This window comes from Entelurus aequoreus, linkage group LG28 (assembly GCF_033978785.1).
Source record: "Entelurus aequoreus isolate RoL-2023_Sb linkage group LG28, RoL_Eaeq_v1.1, whole genome shotgun sequence".
Lineage (NCBI taxonomy): Eukaryota > Metazoa > Chordata > Actinopteri > Syngnathiformes > Syngnathidae > Entelurus > Entelurus aequoreus.
The window spans coordinates 23956001-23977746 of NC_084758.1; the positions used below are offsets into that span (position 1 = coordinate 23956001).

The window sequence follows — 21746 nt, forward strand, 5'->3', positions numbered from 1 at the left end:
CCTCGATAGACCGAACCCAAACGAGTAAACGTGTCCTTGGTACGGCTGGATGATCATGGCAAAAATAATAATCACCATTATTTTTGATTGATATTGTAATCACGATTTATTAATTTTTTGAAACCTTTGATTTGTTCGACTATGGCGTACCGCACTATTATTGTAAAGGAGGGAATGTGCTGTTGTTCTCAGATGGATGTATGGAGGCGACTTGAGGTTGTTAAAAAAAAAAGGAAGAAAAAAATAAAAATAGAAAAGCGAGCGTTTGCCAAGTTGCGACTACTGTTTGTACATTGTTGTTACTTCCATGATGTCGTTCACAACAACACAAGCAGATGAGATGTGTTGTGGGTGTATGCTTCGTAGTTTAGTCGCTGTTTCAACTGACCGCCTCGACAATGTTAAGGACGGGGAAGTTGTGTGTTTAGGAGATGAATGAGTGGAACACATTTACTCAAACAAATGTTCCTTCTCCTCTTAATGACAGCTTTTCATTTACATTTATGCCAATGTCTGTGATATTCTGCATTCAACAGCGGATTTTGTTATATTAGCTAATTATGTGACTAGGAGGAAATCATATGTCTTATTTTTTTGTTGAGTTTAGTGATTATTGATTAGACATACTGGCGATGTGTTAAATAGTAAGTAGCCACCATGGTAAGAGCCCAAACCTCTAGTAGACAGGTTTTTTTTCCACTCATTCGCTCATCATCCGTTCCACCGTTAGAAGCTCTGGAATTTGCATGCACGTTGCACGGCCCATCAATCGTTTCCGATTATTGTATTTTCATAATCGTGAGAAGCTATACCGGTAATCAAAATCTAAATCCGATTCATTGTCAAGCCGTAGTCCTTGGTGTGAATATTTAGTGTGCACCATTGCTAGCACTGCATTTAAGGTAATTCTGTTCCACTCCTTCTCATTGACTCCATAACATTCTTCGAAATGTCAAAATTATCTTGCTACTCACTTGTTGCCCGCTATTCAGACAGTGGATAACTATAGCCCAATGAAAGCTGTACACCAGGGCTATTCAACTACATAATGCAGAGGGCCGCAGTTTCAAGAGCCCGAGGGCTCAGGGGCCCGACACCGAAATGTGGGTGTTTCATCAGAAAATGCCTCCCCAGGTTATATTCTTCTGAGACTGCATTTGCTTAATTGCAAAGTAAACACATCGGCTTCCACACTGCACTGTCAATAAAATCATTATTTTGCCCTCGCTACTCGTTTCCAGCGTGTGCAGCTAGACAGATAGTTAACAGCATGACGAAACAGACGCTCAAGTTTTGTTGATTGCTGTTCCTTCTTATGAATTATTTTCCTTCCTTAAGTTTTTTTCTTTACACGTCTTCCTTCATTTAGGTTTGTAAGACAGAAAATATAAACATGACCAAAGTATAACGTCAATTGTGTTATTTTATATAAATAAAATCGAAGGTTTAGTGTTAATGCAGTCACACTAAACTACATAACTATTGAACACATGTAGCTCAACACAATTAAACCTATGGTGTAGCTAAATTGCCAACTAATGCTCAAATTCAGCGCTACATGTATTAAATGAGCTTTGATCGCCGGAGTTTAACAGCCAAAAAACAACACTTCCACAAATACAAAAGACATCACAAAGTCAGCAATTTCAATTCACTCAAGTGCGATTTTCGCGATTTGTTTTGATTTTTTTTCGGGGTCGATAGTGCCATCTTCTTCTACTCACCCATTGCTACTTCATTGGGACACTTATGCTTTGCTGTAGCCCCCTGCGGGGTGGTGGGAGTACTGCATACATAAACAACCTTATTTTGAATGGTTTCATCAAGCCTATTTGGGTGATATTCAGCGGGCCAATTTAGACGGGCCGCCACTTGAATAGGCCTGCTGTACACAGACTACTCTAAAGTATACCCAAATGTACTTTCTGTAGTATTGTCTGCATATTGTATTGTGAGGGGTGTAGTCAACGCATGTTTACGCAACCCCATACCTCATCAAAATTAGCACTAGAGTTGTGATCAATTTCCATCGACTCCGACAGGCCGGTATCCTCCATCTTGACACTGTTGCCTGCATCCTGCTCCTTGCGATCCGACTCATCTGAGGGCTCGTCGCCGGGGGAACGGGGACGTGGCAGGTGGGAGTCGGAGGCCAGGTCGCCACGGGAGATGAGCGTGCACATGTAGATGTTGTGGGAGAAGACGTCATGGCGGATGAGCTCGCAAAAGAGCAGGACAAGGTTGGAGAACTCCACTCTCTCGTTCTCATTGCCCGGCTCCGCTAAATGGATGAGAAATTTTAGTCAAATCCTATGTTGCTCAGAGTGATGAAATAAGAGAAAAATGGCAGTTAATGTACAGTGTAAAGAAACAAATCAGTAAGAGCCGGAACTCACTCAGTGTGGGGGCCTGAGTATCCAAGAACTGCAGCAGAACATCCTGAAAAACTGGAAGTGTGGCGGTGGAAAGGGAGCCAGACGAAACAGAGCCCTTCTCGTCCACCACTTCCGACTCGCCACATCGCTGACAACCACACGCAGAAAATAAGACATTACCACGTGCTTTCTGGTCTGTAAATGCTGCTTGATTAAAAAACATGACTATACACAAACTTAATTTACATTGCTATGAGTAGCTGCATGAAAATCTATTAAAATACAAGTTCAACCAATTTATTTTGACGATTTGTCGACATTGTCAACAAATACCGTATTTTTTGGACTATAAGTCGCAGTTTTTTTCATAGTTTGGCCGGGCTCCAGTTTTTTTCCTTCTTTATTATGCATTTTCGGCAGGTGCGACTTATACTCCGGTGCGACTTATACTCCGAAAAATACGGTACAGACAATAAAATTTGTCGGCGACATCATCACTTGTGTTTTTTCAGGCAGCAACATCGCATGTGAAAACATGTTAACTGTACAAACATGTTACCCTAATCTTGTTTAAAACATGAATACTTGCTAATTTTGCAAAGCGGACCTTGTTTTTTATGGCTATACATCTGTGATACAGGAACATTTAAAGCAGAGGGAAGATGTCTGACATCTGAAAGATGCAATCTTAACTCAGTAAAATAGTTAGTTTGTTACTTTGCTAGCTAGCTAGTGAGACGAAGTTCTTTGGCTAAAATGAGAATTAAATCTATTTTTCAAAGTCCGCCGGCTAAACTTTGTCTATATAGATTAAAGTACTTTTTTTATTTGTCTGGAGCTTCAGCTGTGAAGCAGCGTCAATTTGCAGTACAAAGAAGAAAGGCACAGTAACAAACATCAATCACACACAAGCATTAAGCACTGCTGCGCCGATGTCATAAAATAATAAATATACAATCTATTAGATGGCTAAAATGTTTAGAACAATCAAGTATATGGGATAGCTAAAATGCCAGGAGTTAATCAATAATCAATAATGTACCTGTGTGCAGTTTTTTTAAACATCTTCACAAAATGCTTTGTTTTTTAGAAAGTGCTTTGGTGTTTGTTTTTATTGCTGTTATTTCAACTGTATTTTGTTTTCATGAAATAAATATATTTATGTTTTTGTGAGCTTTTAAGTGGACAAAAGTTTAATAGTTACATAGCTAACTAACAGACTAATGAGCAGCAGTTACGGTATAAATATATATTTCTGAATGAATTAGTGTTCTTTGTTAGTTAGCACATACCTACATATGGGTAAACTGAATTTAAAAGCAAATGGCTAAATTAGAGCCACTGAATAGGCTAATGTTTCATAATCTGAATCGTTACGATAATCGATGACAAAATAGTCGTTAGTTGCAGCCCTAATTACGATATGAATGTGCTGTCAACTAGGGCTGGGCGATATATAGCGTTTGTAAGATATATCGATATATTTTTAAATAAGATATGAATTAAGAAAATATTGTAATATCGATATAATTTATTTCACATTAAAATGACCAAACACCGCTTATTTGTTGTGTTCCTTGTTCTCCCCCGCTTCCCACTCCCTCTCAACACTCAACCCCTCCCTTTCCTCCTTCCAAGACGTGCTTGCACATATAAGAACATCCATGATTGGTTGATTGTTTACTATGATGAGTCACGATTGGTTGACATTAGGGCAAAACATTAGGGACAGTCCAATCAGAGGAAACATAGGGCGGGTCATCGAACCAGGAAGGGAAATCACAACAGACATCCCAAATGATGACGAGAGAGTCGTAGAAGAGAAGAGGGAATGTTCAAACGGGCAATTTATATATTTAAAAAAACTAGTGGAAGATGACAGAGGAATTCTCTTCTTTACTGATCAGGCGGGCCGGTTCTACGATCGGAATAAAACTGGACTCACTGGTGACAGTGGCAGAGAAGGGGACTGTGGAAAAACTAGTGAGCATCCTGGATGATGCCAGTCACCCTCTGCATACCGTTATCAGTAGCCAGAGGAGCCTGTTCAGTGCAAGACTGCTTCATCCCAAGTGCAGGACTAATAGACTAAAAAACTCCTTTGTCCCACACGCCATTAGACTGTACAACTCCTCTCTGGGGGGGAGAGGGGTACTAGGATGACAGGGGATACAAAACAATAACAGTGCAATACTTTTTCATAACACGGTCACTACTGCCTAGTTTCTCTTGTTATATTCTTATTTTACTGTTATATTTTTATTCTCGTTGTTGCTTATTATTTTTATTGTATTGTAATATTTTTCTATTTTGTTTCCATTTACACCCCCATTGTTTACTTTTTACTTTTTAAAATCGATCTCAATTATGTACACTGCTGCTGGAATTTTAATTTTCCTGAGGGAACTCTCCTGAAGAAATCAATAAAGTACTATCTATCTATAGATTTTTCTTTTAGCGATGTAGACGACATCCAGGAAACCCACAATGCGTCTACTTGGCCACATTTGGACAAATGTATGCGTCTGGATAAAACATTCATTTGAGTTGTTTACCATGTAAGCCCAAATCAAAACTGTTCTAAAGTTGCCAAGCCGGGCATATTTCGCACGAGAAATGCTGCCAAAAATGTATGCCGAGGCGAGGAAGATCATAGCCGCACAATTAAGTCAAATCACTTACATGGCGCTGACCAGAACCGTACGTGTGTGACAGTCCATTACATCGTCGACTGGGAATTAAAAAGTGCCTGCCTGCAAATTAATTTTTTATCTGAGTTTGATACTTTTTGTATTAATTGCACAGCTATGTTATTTATTTTACATATAAAGAATATTTTTTCTATTTTGTTTATGTTATGTAATTCTGTGCTACTTAAACAGTTTATTTTCTGTGCTGTTAACACCCATCTTGACTAACTGGGTTAATAAAAGTGTTTACACAGTTGTCATGCACTTCAATTTCAGTGAATCTCGCTCAAAAATGAATATCTTTATATGTATGCTTTCACCGGAAAATATATCGAGATATATATTGAATATCGAGTTTAAGTAAAAATATATCGAGATATACTTTTTCGTCTATATCGCCCAGCCCTACTGTCAACAACAATGGCTGCCAGAACTGTCCATCAAACATGTTAACAGAGAAGGACGGCTACCTCTGCTTCAATCTCGGCCTGTCGCTTCTCCAGCAGCTTGGCCACCACCATGGCCCTGTGTCGGCCCGACCGCTTACAGCACACGGCCCATTCACAAAGCAGGGTGACCACAGCGTCGTCATCGGGCGACATCTGGACGGAAGCACACTTTGTAAGTATTATAATCGGGGCCTCCGCGTTGATCACTTGTGATTTTCATCTTTAAAGAAGTCAAGTACCTCGTGCCCATCCTTGCTCTGGCCTGAGCCAAATATCCGGTTGTATAAGGAGTCCAGCGAGTTGTTAAAGTCTGACTTCTCGAAGCTGTGGTTGTCCAGAACCTCTAGGGTGTGCAGAACCCTCCCAATGGTGAAGCCTGACCAAGGAGAGAGAATCAGCATCGAGAATGCTCCACTACACCGAACACATGACTCTTACCGTGAACACTGAGAAAAAGAAGCAGTTTTACCAACCTGCCGTGGTCTCCTGGCACTTGTCAAACGACCAGCGAAACTCCACAGCTTGGCCTCGCTCCTTAACTTGCTCCTCGATCTCTCTCAGCTTTACACGGACCTGCGGAGAACGATGGAAAACTAGTATCTCGGCGTAATTGTGGAGCATATGCTGTCATCTTGACGAGGGATGGCTTGCTGTGTCTTCAAGTACCTGCTGTGTGAAGGCGGTGTTTCCCCCAGGCATCGGTAAGCTGGAGGGTGCAATGGGCAGAAGGTCCAGAGGGGAACCAGTCTTGTTCCTGCTGTCCGTTAGAGAGTAATGCCACACCAGAGCACTGGGGCAACACAACACTATGCTCTGAGGATGACAAAAACAACATAAAATTACTTAGTTGTGGAAAAATTAGGACTACAAAAACTACCGTATTTTTCGGATTATAAATCACAGTTTTTTTCATAGTTTGGCCGGGGGTGCGATTTATACTCTGGAGCGATTTCTGTGTGAAATTATTAACACATTACCGTAAAATATAAAATAATATTATTTATCTCATTCACGTAAGAGACTAGACGTACCGATAGAAGAGGAAGTGTCGCATTGTCTGCCTTTGGAGTTGGCAGAGTTGTTTAGAAGCGACACCGAGGAAGAAGATTTCATCGGATTTAGTGATTAGGAGTGACAGATTGTTTGGTAAACGTATAGCATGTTCTATATGTTATAGTTATTTGAATGACTCTTATCATAATATGTTACGTTAACATACCAGGCACGTTCTCAGTTGGTTATTTATGCGTCATACACTACCTTTCAAAAGTTTGGGGTCACCCAAACAATTTTGTGGAATAGCCTTCATTTCTAAGAACAAGAATAGACTGTCGAGTTTCAGATGAAAGTTCTCTTTTTCTGGCCATGTTGAGCGTTAAATTGACCCCACAAATGTGATGCTCCAGAAACTCAATCTGCTCAAAGGAAGGTCAGTTTTGTAGCTTCTGTAACGAGCTAAACTGTTTTCAGATGTGTGAACATGATTGCACAAGGGTTTTCTAATCATCAATTAGCCTTCTGAGCCAATGAGCAAACACATTGTACCATTAGAACACTGGAGTGATAGTTGCTGGAAATGGGCCTCTATACACCCATGTAGATATTGCACCAAAAACCAGACATTTGCAGCTAGAATAGTCATTTACCACATTAGCAATGTATAGAGTGTATTTCTTTAAAGTTAAGACTAGTTTAAAGTTATCTTCACTGAAAAGTACAGTGCTTTTCCTTCAAAAATAAGGACATTTCAATGTGACCCCAAACTTTTGAACTGTAGTGTATATCGTACACTTATTCAGCCTGTTGTTCACTATTTATTTATTTTAAATTGCCTTTCAAATGTCTATTCTTGGTGTTGGATTTTATCAAATAAATTTCCCCAAAAAATGTGACTTATACTCCAGTGCGACTTACATATGTTTTTTTCCTTCTTCATTATGCATTTTCGCCCGGTGCGATTGAAACTACGGAGTGACTTATAATCCGAAAAATACGGTAAGTGTATTTGTGAAACCCTGCACTGCAAAAGGTAAACATTTGGCAATAAGTACACCACTACTGTGTTATCTGTGCTACTATTTCTGATTGACTGTCACACAGCTTAATGTGCTCTTCAAAACACCCACTGGGACTTACCACAAAATATGGTACCCACCTTTAGTGGACTGACAAGGACAAAAAAATAAAATTCACGCAAGATTACCGGTAGTCGACAAATGTGGCCGCCATCAAGCAGAACGTCTTTGAAGGGGCACAACTGGAACAGCACCTCTGCCAGGCCATATGAAATAACCTGAGTGAACCCTTTTGTCAGACTGCTTCTCTCTTTGTCTCTGTGGGTGGAGGCGAGTCCACTAGCACTGGGGTTCTTAACCTTTTTGACATCGGGCAGTGCTGGCGGTAACGCACTTTTTGTGTCTTTTCATGCATTTAAATCAGAAAGGACGCACAATTACGGGAGCCCGCGCGTCCCATGGACGCAGATTTTTTTTAACCTACTGCCCCGTTTGCTTGTTTTTTATGTGATCGATTATCGCTTTCCGCCGGTGTTTTGTTTTATTTATATTTGCTGTGTCAAATTTCCATTCCCGTTAATTGCGTTTTTATTGGTCGTCAATTTTGATTTGCCGAAAGTTTTACCAATCACCAAATACTGCCTCAGTTTGCACTTGGACAACTTTAGCGCGAGGGGCCATCGAAAGAAAGACTTCATGGTAAACACTAAGGTGAGTGTAAAGTCAACCTTTTTTAACATCATGCTCTGCCATGTTTCCAGTAAATTACTTGTTTTACTCTTTGTGAGTCCATGGAAACTTCACTTTTATCTCCTGCAGGATCGACATCGTTCGAGGATGGAGACAGGCTAGCTGTTAGCTTCAAGCTAACCAGCACCCGACCAGACTCCTTCAACTCAAACCTTAAACAGGTGTATATGATCAAAAAACTAAACACATTCTTCAATAAAATAAAAGCAATGAGAAATAGTAAATTTCTCTAAATCATTCACACACACATAATTTCAATTAATTAAAGTGTGGCCTATTATTACTTTAAACGTGCACTATAAACATTTCCATATTTAAATAAGGCAAATAGTCCCCTTTTGCTAAATAAACATAAAGCACCTTACACACAAATACAAATTAACTTCAATAGTATGTAAGCTCCTGCAATACTTATTAAATACAATTCTAAAATTAATAAAAGCAGCAGTATCAATAATAATAACAATTATAATAATAATAGCTTGTTTAATGTTTTTAATCCAAAAATGTATAAACATTTTTTTTTTAGAATTAGCAAAAATCCAAACAATTGTATTTATTCATTTTTCTTCATTAATCGATTCTCGAAAATCGATTTAGAATCGGGATAAATAAAAATCACAATTTGGATGGGAATCTTTTTTTGAGCACCAGTACACCTCCTGGCGGAGGTTAATAAGTCAATGACCATTTGTCTAATCATTATAGAATGTTAGATATTTTTACGTATGAAACCATGAGCAATAGAAGACTGTAAGACGTCACCATACCTGCAACATGCAGCTGAGGCCGAACACCAGAGGACGATGCTGGGGACAGATGTAGAAGTCTGTGAATGGTGTCTGGGGCTGGCTGCCTCCGGCCGGCTGGGAGGTCGGAGTCGGGGGCAGAGCGTTGCCTTGCGGCGTCAAGATGCCGTGCGCCGGGTGCCCTCCACCCGCGCCGGGGCCCAGGCTGCCGTCGCTTAGCAACAGGTTGAGGCGGCGCGTGCAGAAGTAAGCCAGCCTGCGTGACAAGTAGGCTGACTGTACGAATTCCCCCGAGTACTGCGGGAGGAAGAGGCGATGCACTGCATTACTCACACACACGCAGTGACTTATGACATCGAATGAAACAAAATGAAAGGCTTGGGAATGGATGAAGGCATTCAGCTGATACGTGACAAACTTCTGACAGCCTGTCATATCAGCAATACCAACTTCAGTATGTGTGCGTGTGTGTGGTCCGGCAGCAGAAATGATGTGAGAATCGCGTACAATAAAATGGGCTGTCAGTCAAAAGGTCAGAAAGGTCCTACCTGCAGTAAAAGCGGCAGGAGGAGTCTCAGCAGCTCGTCTTCGCCGGGTCGGACCTTCTCAAAACACTCCAGCACCCAGGTCAGGAACTCGTGTCTGTCCAACATTCCATCCTGGTCACAAGAATTCATTTAAAAAACAACTTATTAAAATCTAAATCTCTTGCTCTACTATTAAAATATTACATTTCTACCATGACAAATAAATACAGGCAAGTAAATGACAGGGAGGAATATAGACACACTTAATAGACTTAGACTTCCTTTTATTGTCATTGAAATTTGAACTTTACAGTACAGATAAGAACAAAATGTTGTTGCATTAGCTCGTTGTAGTGCAGGATAAAAGAGCAATAAGGTGCAAATATAAATAAATAGATTACTGTACAGATAAATATATTGCACTTTTGCATATGCATCCAAGTTTATGGATGTGTGATTCTATCAATTTATATTCTTTATATTATATTTATTTGTCCATGACCACAATGTATGCCATTGTTTACGACACAGGACTACTCAAAAGTTTAGACAAGTCCATCCATCCATCCATTTTCTACCGCTTATCCCTCACTCAATAACACGAGCAAATTAGTAAAGACTTATTGACTCGTACTGTAACTTGATGGCAAACACATGAAATAGGACCTTTGAATCCAAATGAAAATGCATTGTAGTTGATGAGCACAATGTATCCTACCAGACATCATTCTGACGTTCTTGTGCTTTGAGGAAAACAAAATGAGACCCTGCAAATACAGTCTCACTGATCACTCTGTATGCACCGTGCCCCTCCTCCATGCACAGAGGCGAGCATTGTGACATCCTACTCTGTTCTGTCATTGAACGCACCGTAAAAACACTTTGACTCGTATTCCTCCGGGTATAGAACGGTCACTCTGTTCTAAGGGAGCACATTCAATATGCACAATTTAATATCTTAGTTGCTCAGACAGCAATGTGCTTATATAGGTTTAGATTGGGGTCTGTACGGTAGTTTCTTAATGGGGAAAGAGGTTAATGTCTCTTGTTTTCATGTTAGCATTTAAGCTAGCGAGGTGGCACCAGCCAACTAGTCTGTGAGTTTATCAAAGTACACTTATTAATCACATTTTTTTTTCATTTTAATTTGAAACAATAATACTAACAGTGAAGAGTTTTACTGCGGTTATCCTTAAAACCATTTATTGTTACATCCCTACTACAGACCAATATACTGTATAGTGCTGAGCTGACCTGAAACATGAACATGGCCAGCTTCTCGTTGTACTCCCACTGCTTTGTGGCCGTTTCCACGTCGGCGGGAGTGGCCGGGAGCGGCGAGCTGCAGCCTTGGTTCGGGAACTGCCTGTAGAACTCGGCCACCTTCTGAAGCTGCTCCCACAAGTACTTAGTTATGATCTGGGTCCATTCTAAATGCACACATAGAAATATACACATTTAAGTGGGAAATAAACACACATTCTGTGATGAACCAACGTGTTTTCCTCACCTATACAAGGATCAATCACATGTCTCTTCTTGACTTTAGTCTCTGTGATGGCCGCATGGTAAGCACAAGTCATCTTGATCATCCATGCTGAGCGCATGACAGGGACCAAGTACTTTGCCAAGTATCCGAAAACCTCCTCCTTCTTGCTAAAAATTGGCACCTGTGACAAGAACATGTTGTATATCAGTCATAATAAAGTAAAACTCTGAAAGCACAGTACCAACTTGACAGGAAATATATTGTACACCCACAAAAGCGATTAAAAAAAGGGCTTCGCTATACATCGTCTCCATGATCCAGAGAACTTATTGGCTCTTTTGCTCTAAAGTAAAGAATTCTTCATCGGGGCTCTCTTTAGCAGGACCTTGTGGAGGCGCACGCTCTTGGTGCTTATGTAAGAAATCAACAATGCTCTCAAGGGAGTGAGACCAACGCTGTAACATTTTTAAAACGGACTCGCGACAAATCTAGTGATTTTTTGTTGTTGTTATCGGACTCTTTTGGAGACCCTGGTAACCTACACCCCTGCTGCTTGCTTGTGACATTAAACAACATACAAACAAAAAGCAACATATGAAAGCCAACTCGTATGTCTCATTTATTTATTTTTTTTAAAAATTAAATCAACATAAAAAACACAAGATACACCTACAATTAGTGCACCAACCCAAAAAATTCCTTTACTCATTCACACTAAAGGGTTGTTTCCTTCTGTTATTAATATTCTGGTTCCTACAATATAGAACAATACAGTCTGCAAGGGATACAGTCCGTGAAGCACACATGATTGTGCGTGCTGCTGGTCCGCTAATAGTACTAACCTTTAACAGTTAATTTTACTCATTTTCATTAATTACTAGTTTTAATGTAACTGTGTTTGTATTGATTTACTTTTTTTTTTATTCAAGAAAATGTTTTATATTTATTTATCTTCCATCCATCCATTTTCTACCGCTTATTCCCTTCGGGGTTGCGGGGGGCGCTGGAGCCTATCTCAGTTTATTTTATTTAAAACATTTTTTAAAAGGACCCTATCTTCACCAGACCAGGTTGTCAATGAAATTAGATTGTTTAAAGGGTTCTTAAAACCAGGTCCAGTCCAGATCAGCCTTAGCAACACACACCTTAATTAATCTGCACTCAAAATTAGGGAACACAACAACAGATTGCATATAATCTGTAAACAAAATTACATTTTCAAAATAAACATTTATATACAGTCTAGATTATGTCCAGGTCAGGCTCAGCAACACACACCTTCATTTATGTACACTCAAATTAGGAAACACAACAACAGATTGCATATAATCTGTAAACAAAATTACATGATCAAAATAAGCATTTGAGGACTTCCCATCTTTTTTTATGTTTTTTGGCATCATTATCGGTTTCAACCATATAACTTTCTAAAGTTAAAAAATACTGAATAAATGTTTTAAAGAAAGTAATTCTAAGTGAATATCTGTTTTTGGCCTTAAAAATAAACCTTTTACAGAGTACTATAATTAAATTGACTAAAGCATGACTGTCAATGAACTCTCCTAAAATAACAGAAACCACATCAAGCTTCATAAACAAACCAGTCCTTAAACACATTTTTTCAACTTCCACCCAAAACGAAGACACAATATGACAATACCAAAACAAATGCAGGGTGGATTCAGACTCCTGACAACAAAATCGGCAATAATCTGACTCTGTCATATTCCATAGTTTTAAAATTTTTCCCGTGGGTAAGAAGTTATAAATAATTTTAATTTGACAATAACGATTTTGCACATCGATAGTAGTTTTGTAGATTAATTTGAATATTGCATCCCACGGCAACGGGCAGTCAAAAAAGTCCTCCCATTTTCCATGTGTGTTATATGGGGCAGCCTTCAGAGATTTCTTTATTAAATAAAAATTATAAATTTTTGTATTTATTTTAGTTCATTTGTTTCCATCTTTGCCCAATTACTCCAGTTAGTTGATTAAATGAAAGGCTTGAACAAGCATCACCTTACATAGTTCTAAATTCATCATACTCCATAATCTTACCATTCTCATTGATAATGTCATTGACAAAAATGATTCCTCTTTCAAACATATTTTTCCAAAAGAAAGGCTTTCCATCCATTACAATATTAGAGTTCATCCATATTATTTGCTGCAAAATGTCATCTCTTTTTTATGGCACATAAAATTGAAAACCCCACCATGAGTGGATTGTTTCCTTTATGAACCCCGCAATGTTTCCCAACAGACTCTCTACATAAGGAAAACGGGAGGGCATCACTTGTAAAAACGGATACAATTTATTTTGATACAGTACATGTTTTTTGTCCAACAGGACACTTGTGTGCCACTCAGTGTTTAAATACACCTTTGGAACAATTAAAGCTTTTAAAGACAGACACATAGCTTCAAGGTTAAGACGTTTCAGGCCCCCATGTTCATATTCATTGTACAAAACCTTTCTTTTGATCTTTTCTGGTTTGCCGTCCCAGACAAAATCGAAGACCCTCCGCTCATAAACCTTAAAAAAGTTTTGTGATGGAGCTGGTAATGACAAAAATAAATAAACAAATTGAGGAATAATTAAAGAGTTGACAATAGATATTTTACCATACAAGGTTAAGGATTTCCCTTTCCATAATTGCAGAATTTTATCCAGATTTCTTAGTCGATTATCGTAACTTACTGAGCCTAGATCTTCCAGATTCTCTGGGACAACAACACCAAGTATGTTAACTGGTCCATCTATCCACAAAACAGGCACTTTGCATTCCATTCGAAAGGACGTTCCCTTTAAATTTCCGATCCTTAATATTTTACATTCATCATAATTAAGCTTAAACCCAGATTGTTGTGAAAATGTCTAAAAGATTAAGAAGGTTCTGTAAACAATGAGGATTGGGGCTGATAAAGAAACTTATATCGTCTGCATACATTGTTATTTTACTTTCAATATTATTATTACTGAGCCCTTCAATATTTGTATTCAATTCTAACTTTAATCGCCAATTTTCCATAGCAATAATAAATAAGTATGGAGACAAAGGGCACCCTTGTTTTAGACCTCTTAATAGAGGTATTGTCCCAGAGATGTGTATAGCGTCTTGATCCAGTGTAATAAGGAGTTGCCAAAATTGAAAAAAAATAAGTTTTTACAAATAAAACTAAATTTATTTGTTTTGCTTTACATGTTTATTGTTCACTTTGTCTACCACAGCGTCCATAAACATTACATCCACATGCATTATGGTCTACTATGCAAAGCAGATGATCATGGATGGATAGCGTTATGGCCTACTATGCAAACTAGTTGATCACATCAATATATCAACATTTTGATGGTGCTTATGTAAGCAATCGACAATGCTTTTGCGGGAGTGAGACCAACGCTGTAAAATTTACCAGTGATGTTTTAATAAATGCTTGTGAAATCTCCCAGAAGACCGACCTCTAACTGTCCAACAAAAGCATGCAGATAGAGTCAAACAAATGTGTCTACAACTTAAAAGACTTTCGTTATTTATATATATATATATATATAGCGAATATCCAGACCCCTCTAAATTAGCGACTTTTGTTGGTGTTACTGGACACTTTGAGACCCAAGCACACTGGACCACTGCTATTTGCTTGTGACATTAAAACACACATCAACTTGTATGTCTACATTCATTTGTTTTGCTTTCAAGTTTATTGCTCACTTTGTCTCCCACAGCATCCAATAAAAATTACATCCACATGCGTTATGGCCTACTATGCAAAGTAGACGATCACATCAATATTTCAAGATTTTTACAATAAACTGAACCTGTGTAAAAAAAATTTTTTTAAAAAGACTAAAAAAACAAATTATTGTAGGATGTAATTATCTATTGTTTATTGCACAATTTAGCTAACGATGAGACTCTGCGGTAGCAATTTTATGCCACTTAAAAGAACTTTACGGCAAGAGCCGGCTGAAGCATTAATGTCAAAAACATTGCACAGGCGGAGAACACAATGGAAGCTAAAGGGAAGAGGAACTCATTTGTTTGGATTAAAAAGAGGCCGAACAACGGTAGGCTAGTCTGCAAAACATGCCGCCACCGAGGTCGTTGTTAGAGACTTGATGAGGTCTATTCTTTTCTTGCACTTGACGCCACAACATGAAGAGCAAACAGCACACAAACAATGGTAAAATGCGTCCAAGTGCTCACGTTAAAGCGTAACCGCGACGTGATGAAAAGAAAAACACACCAAAAAAAGGCACTGTCGATGACAAGCAGTTCCGCAAAACCGAGGAATTCCAGATGCTATCTTTGAGTTAATTTTTTGACATGGCCCTGGTAATCAGTGTCAAAAAGAAGGACTGGAGGTCATACTTTATTTAGTATTTTTAATTGACTTGTCCTTTTTATACATCCATCCATCCATCCATTTTCTACCGCTTATTCCCTTCGGGGTCGCTGGATCTCAGCTACAATCGGGCGGAAGGCGGGGTACACCCTGGACAAGTCGCCACCTCATCACAGGGCATATATATATATACATATTGTATATACATTATATATATATATATATATATATAAGCTTACGAAAAAATACTATGTCATGATATATATCGTTTATCCAGTAACATACTCTCAGCTGTGCTTTTACTTTTATGAATTCAATGATTCTTTGACACATAAAGTATCTTATGGCTTAACTACATGGTCCCAGGCACACCACACCAGTCATCAATCAAGACCATTGAGTGTCTTTATAACCGCGCCTTGAAAGTCCTAGACAAGAAGAGTATACGATATCATCATTGCCAAATTTTAACCAAATACAATATTTTAAGTTTTGCCAATTTTATTTTGTTACACACAGTCAAACTGGTTTTTAAATGTTTGGATAACTCTGCTCCCCAATTGCTCTGCAAGGCAATTACAAGACTGCAAAGTGGTACCAGATCTACCACCAGAGCAATGTCAAAAGGCAACTGCTGCGTTCCATTCCGTAGAACATCTTTTGCCCAGACTGCCTTTTCAATAAAAGTTCCACAACTATGGAACTCTCTACCTGACACTTTGAAAAGTATACCTGCACTTGTCACTTTCAAAAAACAAACAAAATTGTGGCTAGTTGAGCAACAATCGTGTTCCCATGTTTAGTTTTTACTAATTGGTGTTTATCTAGTCTGCACTTTGTCTGTGTTATTATTATTATTATTATTGGCTTTTATCTAGTTTGCACTACGTCTGTATTATTACTATTATCGACTCATCTTTGCCTTATTCTTTTTATTTTCCTATTTTAATGATGTTGGATCTGTGTTGTTGTTGTTGTTGGGGACAAGTGTTGTAAATTAGCTTTGGCTACAAACACTATGATGCATACATTGAATAACTGTTTCAGATATCTATGTTTCTGTATCTGTCCCTATTTCAAATAAATCTTTATATATATATATATATTTGTCCATATAAAAGGATGGACTGATAAACGATATTAATGACAACCGCGGTAAACTCCCAACGATTAGCATTGCCATTTTAAATAAAAAATAATCGAAAAAACTTGATTATTAATGAATTGACTGGCACTAGGTCACGAGCTTAAATGCTAACGTGAAAACAAAGAGCATTTCCCCTTTAAGAAAGAACATACCCCAATTTAAACTTATATAAACACATTGATTTCTGAGCAACTAAGATATTCAACTGTGCACATTGAACCTACAAGTTGTGCAGATATACTCGGAGGAAAACGAGACGGAGGTGTTTTTCAAGGACAGCTGAACAGAGTAGGATGCAACAACGCCGCCAGAAATAATAAATAATAAAACATTTTATTTGCTGTGTGTGCTACAGTACAAGCCAATATTTAGAACAACAAAGGTTTAGCCATTAAAACAGATGAAACAATAAGACTAAAACACTATCATGCTTATAAGAAACACAAAACACGCAAAATACTAGCTTTTCTAACAGTGTGTTTATGTATTTTAGTTATTAAAAGAAATAATTTAATAATACAGCCACAAAGATAAACGTGATAATTTTGGTCATGATAACTGTGATATGAAGTTTCCATATTGTTACATCCCTAGTCCATACCGCACAGCACTACTTGGTAGTCTATGTAGTTGTTTAAAGTCAGCACTTTATCTGTCATTGTCGGGCTGGGCGATAAAACAATATCAATATATATTGCGATAACAAATGTGTTCTATAAAACATTTGATTTTTTTTTTTCCTTCATCGTCGGAAGAAACCTGAAGTTGCAAAGCAAGGTTGGTTGCATGAAGAAATGCACTCGCTCTCTGGTAACCGTGAAACGCAGGAAGTGATCATTGATTGGTGGGAGTGACACGCTAACAGCCAATCAGGTAACGGTATCAACTATCGAGTTTGGTTGCGCCAACATCTTGTCTCGCAGTTGATTCTTTGCATGGAATGCATAAGAAGAGAAACTAAAAATGAGTGCTGCAGAGAGCAAAGAACTTGTGGACAAAATAGGAAAAGTCACCTGGACAGTATGGCAGTTTTTTTAATGTATTTTTTAAAACGGACTGCGAGTCAGACCAATGTGGTCTGTAAATGATGCATGGTGCTCATCCCCACCAAGACTGGTAATACCACACCATATCACCCTTTAGAGCACAGCCATACCTCCCTGGCACTAAATCTGCAGAAAACAGTTTTTCTCAGGTTTCTCTATGTTTACATTTTCACACTTTGCACCATTTTATTACTGTTTTATTTTTTATTATTTTATCTTATAAAGCATTTCTTACGCATTCCCTCTTTTTGCACCTAATGTTAAGAGTTTATTGTTACGTCTTCAATGTGATTTTTAGAATTTTGTTTACACTGATTGTTTTCCATGACTGTGTTGAAATTTCCTTTCCTTTCTCTCTTGATTATAACCACAGGAAGGTTACACTTTAAATAAAAATGTTCACATCTCATATTTTTATCTCCTGGTCCTTATTTTAAATAGATCATAAAATATCAACGATTATAGATATATCGACCAATGTAAAACACTTAAATCATGATACAGTTTACAGCCATATTTTGAAAGATACTCCTGTCCGTTCTGTAACCACCAATGAGGATTTAAAAGAAATGATGTAACAGGAAAACAAACCAACTAACTGTGATTATGCAACAGTGCTAAACCAATTGTAAATCAGTCAATTGATGACAATCCCAGAGACCTTCCTACCTTCTTTGCCAGCTGTGTGAGAGGTTTAGTCCCTGCTAAGTCTGTGAACCAGTTATTGACAGAGCTCTGCGACCTCGCTGTGACAAGCCAGAAATTATCCTTCTGGTTGACTTGCGGCTTACGCTTCCCCGTATCCGCAAAGGTGTTGTAGCGCAGCTTTGCTGCAATGATGCTGCTGAAGTTGGAACTGATCTGTGGAGGAGAAAAGATAGGTTGACAAGTAGGAATAGGACACTTTGGTGGAATTAAGAGGAGAAGACTGTTCAGTCAAGTCACATTGATTCGGTTGAAGTTGACATTTTTGGCACTGCCGTGTTCATCGCCGGACACTGCTGGCTGGTTGTTGAATCCTTGCTTGACATTCAACGCAGTCAGTTCATCCTGGGAAAGTACACACACACACATATATATATATATATATAAATATATCAAAACCAGGCAACATTTTGTACTTTTGTGAAAAATCTAATGATTTCTGCTAAGATTGCTGCCTTTTAAAGGGGACTTATTATGATTTTTTAAAACATTTTTACACACGTCCTTGTGGTTGACATAACATGTAATAGTGGTTCTTTGGTCAAAAGGTTATGTTGTTTTACTAGGGATGTAACAGTATTTTAGATACCGTGGTACTGCAGTTTCAAAGTCCTGACAATAATTCCGCGACGTGTGACGGTGTCAAACAAAAACTAGGTGAGTGTAGTTTTTTTCTGGCGGTTTTGCTTTGGCCGGTCTGAAAATAAACTACATCTACCATAATCCTCTGTGCAGTGCGAGGCCGACAAGGTGTGGAAAAAGGTAAGACGATGGGGGAAGATGATTTTAAAAAAGTCGATCTCAGACTGGGCCCAGTCTGGAGTGAGAAACAAAACTCCATAGCAAAGCGCATACTTTTTACTGTCATATTTTTATTCTTATTGTTACTTTTTATTTTTAATCTCATTGTTATATTTTCTATTTTATTTCCATTTATACCCCCATTATTTACTTTTTAAATTTGATCTCAATTCTGTACACAGCTGCTGGAGTTTAAATTTTCCTGAGGGAACTCTCCTGAAGGAATCAATAAAGTACTATCTATCTGTCATATACATATTATAACATACAACTCAAGACTTGCAACGAGGGGTGGAGGGTCGGGCATCCGGCTCGAAGCTGCCAGCCACTAGGGGCGCTGCTCTGTGTTCTATTATACCACGTGGGGTGAAGCGTCGAAAGGCGTGGGATGGGGGTGGTATGTGTGTGTGGCGTGTATTTATATTTATTTATAGGTGTGTGTAAACCTGCAGTGCGACTGGTGCTCTCGCAAACGTGATAACACAGACAGTCAGTCTAACAAAAGTCAACAACAGGTGTGTGTCCATGAGAGACAGGGAAGGAGTTTGTTGCGTCTTCGCTGCACTGTCCTCCGGGAGTGTCTTGAATCAGCAACCTTGCCTTGTTGCTTGCAGCCAGGGAAAACAATCCAGATTAGAATGTTTGTGTTTGAGCGAGCAAAATAAATGTAAACTTTCACTCTTAATTGTCTATTTCTGGTCCACAAATTCATCATATTTCACCATCAGAGCAGCCGGCGTCTCCAAGATGTTTTCACATTTGCAATGTAGTCTAAAATCACAAAAGTCTGAGTGCCCACGGTTCTGCTCGTATCCTCCAATCATTTGTGGCAGCTTTAAGATACTTTGAATAGCTGCCAGCATCTTTCAAATTTGTCGATTCACCAGAGCAATGCATACTCCAATCAGCAGATGTCCTGTTATTACGATTCTGAATAGGTAGATATCTTCAATGTCTTCGACTGACAGGGTCACCAGGCACGCGACTCTCTTATCCCAAGAATCCGTCTAGTATCCAGCAACAAGCGTTCCATCAGGACTGACAGGTTCCCCCAAACCTGGGATCTTGTCAATTTCGTTGATAGGCAAGTTGATCAATTCCATTGTTTAGATTTTAGAGAGCAGTGCAAAAAGAGTTTTCCATTTCCTAAACATTTAAAGGCCTACTGAAATGATTTTTTTTATTTAAACGGGAATAGCAGATCCATTCTATGTGTCATACTTGATCATTTCGCGATATTGCCATATTTTTGCTGAAAGGATTTAGTAAAGAAAATTGACGATAAAGTTCGCAACTTTTGCTCGCTGATAAAAAAAAGCCTTGCCTGTACCGGAAGTAGCGTGACGTCACAGGAGCTAGTATTCCTCACAATTCCCCATTGTTTACAATGGAGCGAGAGAGATTCGGACCGAGAAAGTGATGATTACCCCATTAATTTGAGCGAGGATGAAAGATTTGTAGATGGGGAACGTTACAGTGAAGGACTAGAGAGGCAGTGATGGACGTATCTTTTTTCGCTCTGACCGTAACTTAGGTACAAGCTGGCTCAGTGGATTCCACACTCTCCTTTTTCTGTTGTGGATCACGGATTTGTATTTTAAACCACCTCGGATACTATATCCTCTTGAAAATGAGAGTCGAGAACGCGAAATGGACATTCAGTGCCTTTTATCTCCACGACAATACATCGGCGAAATGCTTTAGCTACGAGCTAACGTGATAGCATCGTGCTTTAACTGCATATAGAAACAAAAAAATAAACCCCTGACTGGGAGGATGGATAGAAAATCAACAATACTATTAAACCGTGGACATGTAAATACACGGTTAATGCTTTCCAGGCTGGCGAAGGTTAACAATGCTGTGCTAACGACGCCATTGAAGCTAACTTAGCAACTTAGCAACGGGACCTCACAGAGCTATGCTAAAAACATTAGCTCTCCACCTACGCCAGCCAGCCCTCATCTACTCATCAACACCCGTGCTCACCTGCGTTCCAGCGATCGGCAGAAAGACAAAGGACTTCACCCGATGCGTTTGGCGGCCGGAGACGTAGGAAGTCAAGGTGAGGTCGCCGGCTAGCGCGGCTAGCGCTCCAACAAAGTCCTCCTGGTTGTGTTGCTGTAGTCCGCTGCTAATACACCGATCCCACCTACAACTGTCTTCTTTGCAGCCTTCATTGTTCATTAAACAAATTGCAAAAGATGTCCAGAATACTGTGGAATTATGAAATGAAAACAGAGCTTTTTGTATAGGATTCTACGGGGTACCATAACTTCCGTTACTCTGACTTCGTCACGCGCATACGTCATCATACCGCGACATTTCAGCCGGATATTTCCCGGGAAGTTTTAAATGTCACGTTATAAGTTAACCCGGCCGTATTGGCATGTGTTGCAATGTTAAGATTTCATCATTGATATATAAACTATCAGACTGCGTGGTCGGTAGTAGTGGCTTTCAGTAGGCCTTTAATCAAAGTCAATCCATAACTTTTTGAGTTATGGTGCTAACAAACAGGACAAACCCTGGCAAAATCATAATTACTTTGGTAGAGGTAATAAAGTCTGCGTACTGCAAAGCAAAGCGCTACTTTAGTCTCGAGCGTTTCCAAAGTGACACAGAGCCGGTCATGGCGCACCGCGAGAAA

The 21746-nt window shown here is 38.9% G+C and overlaps 1 protein-coding gene across 2 annotated transcripts in view; it reads right to left on the reverse strand.

The window, feature by feature from the left end:
* med12 (mediator complex subunit 12) overlaps window positions 1-21746 on the reverse strand; it is a 67915-nt gene that overhangs the window by 38389 nt on the left and 7780 nt on the right. For both annotated transcript variants that reach the window (XM_062040057.1, XM_062040056.1), the window contains exons 2-13: window positions 18536-18640; window positions 18260-18451; window positions 11066-11225; window positions 10810-10985; window positions 9577-9687; window positions 9050-9325; window positions 6181-6327; window positions 5988-6087; window positions 5754-5890; window positions 5536-5667; window positions 2397-2523; window positions 1992-2281 (exon numbers count right to left, since the gene is read on the reverse strand). In XM_062040057.1, the coding sequence (XP_061896041.1) occupies window positions 1992-2281; window positions 2397-2523; window positions 5536-5667; window positions 5754-5890; window positions 5988-6087; window positions 6181-6327; window positions 9050-9325; window positions 9577-9687; window positions 10810-10985; window positions 11066-11225; window positions 18260-18451; window positions 18536-18640 (1953 nt within the window). The remainder of the gene's footprint in view (window positions 1-1991; window positions 2282-2396; window positions 2524-5535; window positions 5668-5753; window positions 5891-5987; window positions 6088-6180; window positions 6328-9049; window positions 9326-9576; window positions 9688-10809; window positions 10986-11065; window positions 11226-18259; window positions 18452-18535; window positions 18641-21746) is intronic.